This window comes from Trichosurus vulpecula, chromosome 7, assembly GCF_011100635.1.
Source record: "Trichosurus vulpecula isolate mTriVul1 chromosome 7, mTriVul1.pri, whole genome shotgun sequence".
Taxonomy (NCBI): domain Eukaryota; kingdom Metazoa; phylum Chordata; class Mammalia; order Diprotodontia; family Phalangeridae; genus Trichosurus; species Trichosurus vulpecula.
The window spans coordinates 70,525,861-70,539,722 of NC_050579.1; the positions used below are offsets into that span (position 1 = coordinate 70,525,861).

Consider the following 13,862-nt stretch of genomic DNA (forward strand, 5'->3'; position numbering starts at 1 on the left):
TATACAAATTTTACCCTTTGAGTTATATATTCCAACAACTATATAAGGAAGGTTGCTAGTATTACACCCATTTTACAGATTTTCAACTAAAGTTCAAAGGTTTTAAGCAACTTGATCAAGGTCATAGACTTAGTAAATATCTGGGATAGGTCTGAACCCAGGTACTGCTCATTCTAAGTCCAGAACTCTGTCCAAGTCCAGCACGCTATGCTGTCTCTCTTGGGTCATGTGTTTCCTCTTACAATGGTCTTTTCTATTCTGATGCATTTTGCTTACTTGCTGTATCAATCAATCCAGAATATTTGGTGAACTAACAGCAGTGGGGGTGGGGTGGGAGTTCAAAATAGTAATGTATTCTATTCGGGTTCATTTCTGTTGTCCACTTACTAAGGCCTCTGGACTGCCCCACTCTGGAATTTAGCTATTTTTTCTTTTGTCAAAACAGGACACTTTGATCAATTTACTGTTTCTTTTATTTCCTCAGTGCACCTAACCTTTGGTCAGGGTCACTCCTTTCATTGTCATAAAATCTGGAACTGATTTCCAGTGAAAATAATGGCTTTTTGCCCTTCTCTCGCCCTCTTTTGCTTGACATTGTCAATCATACTATTCAGTTTTGCCCAAACCCCACAAGGGGGCAGTGCTACAAGACCTCACAGAGAGCTATAACTAGAGAAAAGTAACTGGGGCTTTGCCAATGGGTGCAAATTAGAATTTAGAGGCAGCACTTGCAGTCTTTCTGCAATGCAAAAACAACAGAGTGAAGCACATAGGTACCAAGAAGAATTAACTAAAATAGAAAGATAGATGGCCCATTTCTTTTCTTGGTTTCTGTACTCTCCTTTAGCAACTTCCTCAGCGATGTTACAATATATTCACCATAACCCCCTCCTACCCTCTTCCCACCATTATGGCAAATCTAGGAATGTCCCCAGGGTCTCTACTTCCGTACCCTACCTCCCCAGCTATGTCCCAGGATGCTTATCTATTTCCAATTGAATAAAGGGTGCCATTTTGGTTGGTTAGTACTGGGTGCAAAAAAACTGCTAATTATGGTATGATTTCAAATATTGCTATCTCAGTATATAGAAGAAGAAAATAACATTGAATTATGACAGCACAATACGAAATGTCTAGTAATGATGTCCAATATTGTATATTCCAATTGTTATGAATTCCCTAATTTCATTTGGATTTACAGGAATGATTTATAGAGTATATAGAATGGCAGCCAAAAAGAAATATAAAATGATATTAGGGTGTATTAAGAAAAACATAGTATCAAGGATGAGGGAGATCATTTTTTGAGGTATTCTGTCCTAGTTAGACTACATTAGGTTTCTTGCGTTCTGCTCTGGTTGGCACATTTTGGGAAAGCGTTTGACAAGCTAGAGTCCACATAGAAAAAGGTCACCACTGGAATGAGGAAATTGAAGACAAAGATTGATTGACAGAACTAGGACTGTTTAGCTTAAAAAGGAAAAGCCTTAGAGGGGGCACTTGATAGCTGTCTTCAAGTATTTAAAAGATTGCTATGTATAAGAGGGGTTAGTCTTGATTCTCTTGGGTCTTTAAAGCATAAATAGAAGGGATATATGGAAGTTGCAGAAAGATATTTTATCTCTCTCTGTAAGGAAAACCTTCCTTAAAAAATAGAGTTGTCTTGGTGGAACGAGCTGCTTTATAAGATAATGACTTCCTCATCCCTGAAGATCTTCAGGCAGAGGTCAGATGATCCCTTCCTCATGGAAGTTGTAAAAGATTCCCATTGAGGTCCAGGCTGAGCTAACTAAACTAAGTCCCCTCCAGCTCTAAGAATATGTGATTCTTTGAATGTCCAAGATATTATTCATGAAGAAGTATTTAACTACTGTTTTCAAGAAGAAGAAATAAAAGTTTCTCAAGAATATCTTACTCATAACAGCGCCAGCTTGGACCACCAGGATGATAAAATACTGCAATTATGTAATGCTGAATTGAAAAGAGGCATAATTCTTAATATGTTTCAATGACTCCCCAGGAAGAAGTATCACACTCTGACATCATGGGAGCAAAATGGTCACATGTACCAGAAGGATAAGACATAACCAGGGCAACTAGGCAGTGTAGTAGATAGTGCACCAGCTCTGGAGTCAGGAGGAACTGAGTTCAGATTCAGCCTCAGACACTTGCTAGCTGCATGACCTTGGGCAAGTCACTTAACCCTGATTGCCTCTCCCCCCCCAAAATAAATAAATAAATAAATCAGCCTGCTAAAAAAAGACACTTCTAAAACTCAGAATCTGATCTTTTAAACAACAGATTCAATTTAAGCCAAAAGATAGATTTAATTTTACATTTTGATAACATTCTAGCTGTGCCCACATAGGGTATCATAGCAGGGATTAATCTGTAAAATCAGAGTATCACAAATCAGAGCTGAAAGGATGCTGAAAGTCCTGTCGTCACCAAGAATCACAATGGATCACAGACATGGAGCTGGTAGAAAACTCACAGGCAGGCCAGCCATTCCCACCACCTCATTTTACAGGGACCTCAAAATATTATCCCAGAAAAGCCAAATGCTTGCATTTATAGTTTCTCTAAAGCATTTAGGAGGCCAGGTGCCTTCCATATTTTACCATTTATGGATGACAGAGCTAATCCAAGAGAGTGTGAGTTTAAATTTAGGAAATTTAAATTTGTACCATCTAGGCAAAGAAACCTGGTTAAATTTATAGTGAAATGAAAATGGTTTGTCAGAAAAAGGAATAGGTATACCAGCTGAGTCTAGGAGTTCTAAGTACAAGGAAATATATGGAGAGTTATTACATATTATCTCACATGAGATAACCAGGACAATCAAACAACTATCATAGACTGCCCCCCAAACTAAACAAATAGTTGTGACTACTCTAGCTCATCACTGAGTTTATCGTAACTGGAGTGAATTCCTTTATAATTTTAATAATAGTCACTAGTCTGTGAATTATGTGGCCTGTACCACACACAGATTAGATCCAGGTGTGGCCAATAGCAAAAGCAAAATGGAACCCAAAGCCAAACCCAAAGCTATTTGAATTAGCAATTCTATCTCTGTGTATTTGCTAGCATGTAATCCTTACTAACTATACTTCATTTCATATTACTGATAGTCATAAAATACTTTTATAGCAATTCTTCTCCCTCTGGCTTCATTTTCTAACGTAGTGCAGTGAAGATAAGGAATTTTTTGAAATTATCAGGAAAACTTAATGACATCATTAATAAGGACATGGTTGTTCTTGGGAGGGATCAGTCTGTTTCATGAGTATATGTCATGGAATCTTTCTTAAAGAAATTTTAATACCTAATCATTACCAAAATTTAGGAAAAAATTATGAATTACAGCATTTATTCCAGTACTGTTGACATATTTTCAGATTTCTTTCTATGATTTTGCTTTAGTGGGAGAGAAGACAGGGAGTCATCCAGACTTTTAATTTCATTTCTTAAAAAAAAAATTACCTGGAGATAGTAAAAGCCTAAGTGATTCACCCAAGGTTGTATAGCCAATATGCTTCAGAGATAGGACTTGAACCCAGTTCTTCTTGACTCTTAGGTCAGCCATCTATCCACTATGCCAAACCGTCTCTCAAATTTGCCTTCTACTAAAGGAAAATAAATAATAAAGACTTTTTTAGCATGGGCATCATGACAAATGAAAAATAGTAAAGATCCATGAGGAAAAGTGAATTACCTACTATCAACAAGGAAAAACTCCTTACAAGAATTAAATTTTCATTATTAGTTATTTTTAACAAAATCACATAATAGGGTTTAAATATGTCAGGACCTCATTTTTAAGTAGCAAAAACAGACATCATTGGGGAATGGCTGACAAGGAGCTAGAGGAGAAGCCAGGAAAGAACACAGCAGAACCCAGAACCTTTCTGTCTAAAGTTCTACTATTTATGTTAAACATAAGACTGGATATCCAGTCTATGCTGTGAATTGCTATTTGCCTCTTTGCCACAAAGGCCACATGCCACACTCATGACGATAACTTTCATATCTATGCCGCAATCCTCAAATGATTCTTTGTACCCAATGTAGTAAGTATCGGCTTTCAATGGGGCTATGATATTTGCTTAAAGTACATTTTTCTTCCCCCCTAATGTACAGATTTCATTTACCAATTTTCTTAAGTAGCATAAACTATTGGGATTCACTATTAAACATCACATTCAACCTCTGACCAATTCACTCTTGCCTCTTTGAGTGTCATGGAATGAATATACTGAGCAAAATAATTCTTACCTTCGCTGGATAACTAAACACCACCCACACTCCTAAGCAACCATATTTTTTTCTAATTAAAATATTTTAGCACTTTCCAGGTACTATGTGTAATTTAAAAATAAATAGAAAATAAAGTTTCTTCTAAAACACCAAACTACATCAAGGTATGACTTGACATCTGTCAATTTAGTACCAGTTTGACAGATTTAGGCATAGTTAGTTAACCAATTTATTTACCATTTTGATTGATTGAAGGCTTATTTGTGATGTTGGAACCAATCCCTATTTTTTATTGATTCCCATCTATATACAATTTCTTTCTGCCTGGATTTTCCAAATATTTATGATGTGAAATTATTATTCATGAAACCTGTCTTTTTATAGTCATGAATATAGACTTTTACCACAGAAAAACATTGCTAACTAGTTCTTAGAATAAGAATGTCATTATAAAACTTAACCAATAACTGTAATGTGTCTCTTAGTGGGCAATATTTCTATAGCCAATTTTCTTCTTTCACCAGGTTCAGAATATGTCCCAGTCCATTGAAGTCTTAAACTTACGGACTCAGAGGGATTTCCAATATGTTTTAAAAATGGAAACCCAAATGAAAGGACTGAAGGCCAAGTTTCGGCAGATTGAAGATGACCGGAAGACGTTAATGACCAAGCATTTTCAAGTAGGTTTTACTTCCATAGTCTTTGGAAAAGCAAGTGGGAGCAAAGCACTGAACCATGATGCATGAATCTCCACTAGAAATAAGTGCTCATACAATGTTAAAGACTCATTTGGGAAAATATTCACTTAACTGCTAAGAGTGACCATTAGTTGCAAGATGGTAGAGAAGGTTCTCTATAAATAGAACCATTATGGAAATGTGGATACTATGTCACGATTTAAATGTATTTGAATATATGTGATGATAACTAAATTGACAAAAGTTTTTCTTGCTGTCAGCTTTTCTATTTCTGCATATGGTACCTCCTTCCTGTCAAAAACCTAAGTTCCTAACCACAGAGGCATCTTTGACCTTTCCTTCTCTCTCACCGTGTCCACAGTCCAATCAGTTACCAAATCTTATTTCACAATCTATCTCTTCCCTTTTATTAGCTCACCAATGTCTTAGACCAATGATTCCTTTAACTTTTACCTAGACTCTAATGGCCTGCTAATTGGTCTATTTGCCTCCAGTCTCTCCCCCTTCCCAGTCTTTTCATTTACATACTTCTTCATAACTGAAAGATGTGAAAATGTCTCTCCCCCTTCCTCAAAAGCATTGGTTAGCTCCCTAATACCTATAGAATAAAACTAAAATTCTATAGCCCAATACCAATGGGTTTCTATAAGTCTGATGGTAGCCTACATTAATAAAGCCTACCTTTATTTCATATCAATCCTCTTTATAGACATCACTATGCAGCTCAACAGGACTACTGGCTGTTCTCTGATTTCATCCCACCTTCTCCCATTTCTATGTCTAAGGTGCAATCCCTTCTCAGCTCTATCTGTTGAAATCCCCTTCCTTCAAGGTTCAAGCTCATTTGCCTCCTCTTGCAATAAATTTTCCCTCATCCTAGCTGAAAGTCATCTCTCTCTCTCTGTTTCTGTCTCTGTCTCTCTCTGTCTCTCTCTCTTTCTCGTCTCTCTGTCTCATCTCTCTGTCTCTCTCTCCCCCCCTCTGTCTTTCTGTCTTTCTCTCTCTCTCTTCTCTCTCTCTCTCTTTTCTTAGACCATTTTAGTTGAATCTCTAGTTTTTCCATTGTCACATTCTACCTCAAATTATACCTCTTTAAAGACATATTTGACTTCTCCTCATGGATTATAAGAGCAAAAATAGTGTTGCTTTTTCTCTTTGTAGCCAAAGAACCTAGCACACTGCCTTGCTCCCAGCAGATATTTATTTTTGTCTTTTTAAATAAAGTTTTTATTGATTTTTTTCACATCATCATAGTTTTCCTTAACTGTTTGGTTGGTGGTTGTCCTTTTGTACTTAAAGAGAACCAAAATGACATCATTACATCAGGGTCAAGGTATGGTGTGTCTGACTGTGGCTCATCAGACCAATATGAGCTTGGAAGGCTCTACCAGAGGTTGGGCACAAATAGTCCATATGAACATTTGGAGTGAAGATGTCTCTAAACTTGCACATCTCACATTTCTTTTCCCCAGTATCCTTTTTCCCAGAAAGCCATGTAAATATAAAATAGTATTTTAAAAAAGAAAAAGAGGGAAAATCAATACAACCAATAAACTCACTGAAAAAGTCTGAAAATGTGTCAATGATGTGCAGACTCAGTGGAATTCCTGTGACCATGAACAGTTGGTTGGGGATGTCTTCTCATAGCAGGGATTTATTTTCAAATGAAATTGAATTAAATTGTAAGGTGGGTGCATAAAAAGGTCCCAAACCTTTTGGATTCCATGTGTTCTTTAGCTTAAAGCTAAACCTCACTGAAGGTTTTCTATCCTCATGCCCCATATTCAAAATGGAGAAAAATAAATTCTAGAATTTACCATTCATATAGACACAAATAAAATACAGATTATTTTTTCATAATGAAAAATGTATTCAGTACACAACAAGATTTTTAATATTATAAAGTTGTTAAATGCCAGGACACAGTCTAATAAATTAGTGAGATACTTGATTCTTTTTCTTATTAAATAATTAATAATAATAGCTAGTATTTACCAAGTACCTACTATGTGGCAGGCACTATGTTAAGTGCTTTACAATTACCTCATTTGACTCTCACAGCAATCCCATGAGGTAGGTGGTATTATTCTCCCCATTTTACAGGAAACTGAGACAAATAGACATTAAGTGACTTTCCCAAGGTCATATAGCTAGTAAGTATCTGAGTCACGGTTTGAATTCAGGTATTTTTGATTCCAGGCCCAGCATTCTATTGCTGCACCACCTAACTGCCTTATTAATCAATAGTTTTATTCTCAATTTAGTGCTTGGGAGACATGCCTAAGTATCATATTCAGCCTCTGATTTGTTTCTCACTTGGAATTTGATGGAGAAAAGCACTGAGAATGCTGATTCACAGAGATAAGTCATTATAAATGGAATTAAGGCGTTTTGAGCACTTTAAGTAAGAACAGATTATGTTTCTCCAAGGATACTCCCCAAATTTTGTAACTCCATTGATTGCAAATCAATTCAGAGTTTCTGGTTATTGCAGAGATAATTAGTTCATCTTTCTCTGGGTCATTGTTAGTTACTTTTTTTCTTTGCTCAGTATGAAAAATGTCTCAAATCTCTAAATCATCTGCTTCTCTTTTGGTCAGTAAAAAGTTTGTCTATACCTTTCTTTTTCATGATTTACAGATGTTCCATAATGATCTTTCCTCTCAGTCCCCTCAACCCGATTGTTCTCTTTGGAATCCACTTTTTTTTCCAATAACATTACAACTTTTTCAATATTTCAATAGGACAACATAACTATTTACCAAATATCCCCAGTGTTGCTTTGACAAACTTCCTGTACCACCTGGGGTCTCTCATACCCTAGCTTGACAACCCCTGGTGTAGAGGATATAAATTATTAAAATCGACAATTAAATGTAATAAGAAAATAAGCAGATGCTCAAATCATCAGATATCAATGTCCAAATTTCTAACAGTTTGGTGGCTACAACTAAGACTCTTTGAGAGGAGTTTAAAGATGTTTTCTGGCCTCCATGTTTAATAATGCAAGAGGATACCATGAAAAGAATCTGACTTCTACAGATGGGGGGGGGGGCTTTGTCTTGCAGGTTTTCATACCACAACAAAACACAAGAGAAACAAAATAACATAAAACAAAAGAAATATCATGGTTATGTCACCAAAAATACATCTTAGAAGTATTCAGAATTCTAGGATTCCATGGCCATAGGTTTTATGACCATATTAGTTTGGGAAATTTCTGGTGTTGATATTGGGTTAGTTCCATTCAATTTCTACTTACATATGCCTCAATATCTCTTCATCTCTCTCTTCTTTCACCTATCTGCCTACATACGCACATACATATTGTATATATTATGTAAAAACATGTAATATGCATTATATATTTTATGAAACCAGTCTTATAAATTAAAATAAGAAATAGGAAAAATACATTTTTATCTTAAGACGTAGGATATACGTATCTTCATTATGTCCAGTTCTAGTGATCTTGTTTTAGGAATGACAAGATAGTCCATGATCAGAGAAGGACATGAGAATATGCCATATGAGAATAGCTCAAGGGGTCAGTCTAGAAATGAGAAAACTGAGATGGACATAAGAGCAGTCTTCAAATGTCTGACTAGCTGCAATATAGTAGACAGATTTAATCTTTTTTACTATCCTCTTTCCTACCAGGGAGCAGAACTGTACCAATGGGTAAAGTTGCAGAGAGATACGTTTTGACCCAATATAAGAAAAAAAATTCCTAACAATTAGAAATGGTCCAAAAATTGAATGAATTTTCTTGGTAAATCGTGGTTTTGCCTCAGAAGTCTTTAAGCAGATGATAGACAATTATTATTTGGAGACTTTGTAGATTGAATCTATACTTTGATATGGGAGACAACAATAACTCAGAAATTCTAGAATTATTTGTTTTCTCATCTGATCCTAACCAAAAACAAAGCAGTAAAAATAGCAGCAAGATAGATATTATCTATTAAACCAATTCTACAAATAAGGGGTCAAGACTCAGATGATTTAAGTGACATGTCTAACCAGTTAGTGGAAAACCTGGGAATATAAGTATATCCCCTGACTCTGTATAGCAACCCCAAAGCAAAAAAACTGAGGTATCTAAAAGAGGAACAAGACCAGAAGAAAATGGCCTCAGTTGTTAGCTGCTGTGTGTTAAGATCCATAAAAGGAAAACAGTAAACAGAACAACTTGGAACATCTCATTGGTGCCATTAAGAAGTATTTGAAAATATACTTTGTTTTTTTAATTTAAGAAACTGTCATCTTGAACATATCCATTAACAGTGAGCTAACTGTTCTCTTTGGTAGAAGTTTGAGTTTTTGTTATTGTTTGTTTGTTTGTTTTCCCCTCATGGAAAAAAAAGTCCAATCCCTTTTCCACTGACACACTGCCTCCCAAGAATGAAACATGTCTCCTAAAAATGAGGTATTTTATTCAATCGTGAAGTGAAAAAAAACCAGACAACTATGCCAATAGGAATTGATTAAATCTTTTCATAGCACTGCATTTTAAATCGCTTGTGAAGTGGTAATAACACACACTTTTGATCGATCTGCTCCTCGAAGGTGACTAACCTTTCAATGAAGCCCCACTTCCAAGACTGATAGCTTGCTGTTACATTGTGAGGTCTGTGGTATTATATTCCATCACAATGGAAACAGTGCAAATTTTGCTCTGGGGTGTCAGAATGTTGCCATCCTAGATGAAACAGGCTCCTCTCCCTCAATGGCTTTTGAAATCATCTTGAGAGAAGCTTCCTGTTGAAGTGTTTAGTGTTGCCTCACTTCCTTTATGGCTCAAAAAGATTCAAAGATTCTTTTCAAACATCTGAATTTCCCAGAAAACACCCTTTCAAAATAAGAGGAAAAGTATGTTTCCCACAATTTTATGGTGGTTGTAGGGGTATTTCAGTCTGTTTTTTTTCTTCACAGCTAGGCCCCCCAAAGTTTCAGTTTTTGTTTCTAGCTGGAGCACTTTTTTATATGACAGTCTTTCAAATATTTCATGGTAGCTGCCACGTTCCACCTGAGTCTTCTTTTCCCCAGTCTCTTCTACTGATCCTTATAAGCATGAATTCGAGTTTTGTGGCTGGACTAAGAACATATAACTCTCTGAACAGTAAGGATATTTATGATTCACAGAGTTAGCAAGCACATGGATTTTTCTGGGAAATTTCTGGTTCAATGCAAAACAAATCTATTGAAAATGTCATCTACAAATTGAGAATATAATTTTCAGTGCTAATTCTCAAGGTTAAAACATGCAATCATGCACACAGCAAAAAATACATCAGTTTCTAAAGTGAATCCCAAATGCAGTCTAAAAATTCTGGGACAGAAACGGGGAGAGAGAGAGAGAGAGAGAGAGAGAGAGAGAGAGAGAGAGAGAGAGAGAGAGAAACAGAGAGAAACAGAGAGAAAAAGAGAGGAGAGAAAGATCCACTGAAGGAAAGGAAAACAGAAGAAAGGAAAAAGGAAAGAGACAGACAGATGGAGGGAGAGAGAGAGAAACAGAGAGAGAAATGGAAAGAAAAAGAGAGGAGAGAAAAAGAGACATTGAAGAAAAGGAAAACAGAAGAAAGGGAAAAGGAAAGAGACAGACAGGGGCAGCTAGGTGGAGCAATGAGTAGAGCACTGGCCCTGAGTTCAAATCCGGCCTCAGACACTTGACACACTTACTAGCTGTGTGACCTTAGGCAAGTCACTTAGCCCCAATTGCCCTGCCTTCCCCCGCTGCAAAAAATAAAGAGACAGACAGACATACAGACAGACTGAAGGAGAGAGAGAGAGAGAGAGAGAGAGAGAGAGAGAGAGAGAGAGAGAGAGAGAGAGACACTAAGTGAGAAAATACTAGACCATTATGGATACTATTAGTTTCTCTGGCACATTCTTCCAATTCCTTTAAGATGATTTAAAACTCTAACCAGCACCAAAGAAAGGTATATTTTGGCACTTCTAGGGAACAATACGGATGCTGAAAGCATCACTTAGACCTACAAATGAACACTGGCTGTATGGACTGTTCAAAATAGCCAAATACAATAATTGACCAAATTTCTTTTTCACTCATATTTAGGGGTATGCTGATAAATGTTTAACAACAGCCTCTCTGGTAAAAAAAATGTATACACAACCGGCTTTTCATCTACATTATTAACACTTTCTCCATCACTTTCTCAAGTCAACAAAATAATAAATTAAGCGCTGATTTATTGTGTTTGTCAATAGCCAAGGTATAAACGCTTACACAGAACATTTAACAATCAGTTCTCCCAAGCCAGTTCCAGCTGGCACCATTTTTTTTTAAATTAGGATCTATGATTTCGTCTGTGTGGAGAATCCCCATTGTGGAAACTTCCTCCACCAATAGATTGGCAACTCATGTGTAGTTTTTAGTCCTACAGACCTAAGGTAGTCAGGAAAATATGGGTTCAAATTCTGCCTCTGGCACATACTAGTTGTGAAAACATCAGCAAATCAATTAATTTCCAAATGACCCCCAATATCCCAGGCTGGGACACTGAGAGATCCAGAATTTTGCCTATAATCCTGCAACTGGTGCTTCTGACTGCAGCGCCAGACATTGATCTAATGCCATGCAGCATCTCAAAAGAAAAGCCTAAAGCAACTTTTATTCCTAGATGACCTTCCATTTTAGTGCTTTGTCTAACACAGCACCCAGCACATAGTGGACACTTTTGTTTACTGACTGATTTAGATTCATCTAGATATAATGAAAACAACTTTGTAAATCTAGAGTTTCCATATCATAGAAAATCACAGAAACTGAGACTTTAAAGATCACCTATGCTAATCCTCCCATTTTGTAGATGAGATAACAGAGGAATAGAAAATATAGTTAGCTGGTTGATTGGTTGACTGATTGGTTGTTGTCCTTCACTCTCAAAAAGGCCCAAAATGACATCACTACGTTGGAGTTAAGGTACAATGTGTCTGACTGTGGCTGGTCAGACCACTATGACCTTGGAATGCTCTATACAGGTTGGGTACAAGTAGTCCACATGAAACTTTGGAGTGGAGATGTCCAAATTTTCATATCTCCCCTTCTTTTTGAGCTGCTGAAATTCTGCTTTGCTCATGGAACACAGATCCTTCTTTGATGAGAGCACACCACACTGGGTGATCCTTTGCCAGTATTTGCCATGTCTCATGATCTATTTCAAAGTTCTTCAGAAAGACGTCGAGGGTGCCCTTGTTTAGAGAGATCTTAAGAGAGAATATAACAGACTTACTCAAGGTCAAATGATTGATGAGTGGCATGGCTATCACTTGAATACAGTTCACCTGATTTAGCTGGCTAGTGCTTTCTACTATGCAGGACTATCTCTCATTTCAAGCATTTCAAAAATTCCAAACCATAGAATAGGACCCCCAAAAAAGAAAAGAAAAGCAGATGATTTTGGGACACATGAGGGAGTCTGTGGCCTTTGAATGTCATAGATGGCTAGCATTCTGTAGTAGTGAATGATGAATCATGACAGAATAAATAGAAGGCATTAAGGTGGTCAGAAAAATATTCGTTCAAACTCTGCCTCCGGCACATACTAGTTGTGAAAACATCAGCAAGTCAATTAATCTCCCAGTGACCCCCAATATTCGTCTTTAAGGCCGTTAGTTACAGAGGAGTCACAGTTCTTTATTTGTGGAAGATGTTTCTGTGATGGTTTCTTAATCTGATGAAATTATAAATCTGGACCTGTATACAGAAACATGGAACATTTTTGGTTTTGTTTTGTCTGAGCAGCTCAGTGCAATGCACTGGAAAATTCCTAGGATTGGAGTCAGAGGATCTGAGTTCTAATCCTGGCTCTCCTTCTCTCTATCTGTGTGACAATGGACAGATCTCTTCAACTATCTGAGTCTCCATTCATTGTTAAAATGATTGGCTTGTATTATATGCCTCCTAAGGTCCTTGTAACTCTAGATCTCTAAGTATGGTCTGTGACTTCACCGATATGGAGAAAGTACCTACTATTACCCCATACTTTGTCAAACATGGTTAGTAAAGGAATGGAAGAATATTGGAGAATAAAATTTGTGCTAGGCTCTACCAATGCAGATCTATATGTTTTTAAAAAGAAATGTAGCAACAACAACAAAAAAGCTAATATGATTTGGCACTACAGTAAGTGGGGCGAGCTTCTAGGAATAGGGAGGTGATAGTGCCATTGCACTCTGCCTTCAACATTCTTCATCTGGAATATTGTGTTCAGTTCTGGGAAACAGGGTACCAGGACGATATTGATAACCCTTGACTGTCCAGAGGATGGCAAAGAGCCCTATGACAATATTACAGGAAGAAGGGAGGAAGGACCTGAGGACACTTAGTCCAAAGAAAAGAAAATTCAGAGAGAACGTGATAGCTGTTCCCAAATATGTGAAAGACTGCAATGCAGAGAAAAGGGTTAGACTTAATTCTGTTTCACTCCAGAAAACAGGAGCAGGAGCAATGGGTTGAAATTGAAAAGAGGTCAGTGTAGGCTCTATGTCAAAAAAAAATCCTTCTAATAATTCAATCTCTCCAATCTCCACTACCTTGATAAGCAGTGGGTTACTCATCCTGGGAGCCTTAAAGCAAGTGCTGGATGACCACTTATCAAATATTTTAGAGAGGGAGATTCTTTCAAGTAGAAGTTAGAATGGATGAGCACTGAGTTCCTTTTCAAAGCTCCGCTTCTATGATACTCTGCAACTTCCTGGAGCAATGAGGGGCTGATTGATTTCCCCAGGGTCACACAGATGGTACATGCCATAGGCAGGCCCCAAGACCAAGTCTTCCTTGGTTCCAAGGGGAACTTTCTATTCCATTTGTCATGCTGACTCTCATGATGTATTTAAAAGAAAAAGACAGGTTATCCCCTCATCCATGTGCTAGAGCAA

At 37.1% G+C, this 13,862-nt stretch overlaps 1 protein-coding gene across 3 annotated transcripts in view; it reads left to right on the plus strand.

The window, feature by feature from the left end:
- OLFM3 (olfactomedin 3) overlaps positions 1–13,862 on the plus strand; it is a 71,723-nt gene that overhangs the window by 27,436 nt on the left and 30,425 nt on the right. For all 3 annotated transcript variants that reach the window (XM_036769045.1, XM_036769046.1, XM_036769048.1), the window contains one exon: positions 4,785–4,940. In XM_036769045.1, the coding sequence (XP_036624940.1) occupies positions 4,785–4,940 (156 nt within the window). The remainder of the gene's footprint in view (positions 1–4,784; positions 4,941–13,862) is intronic.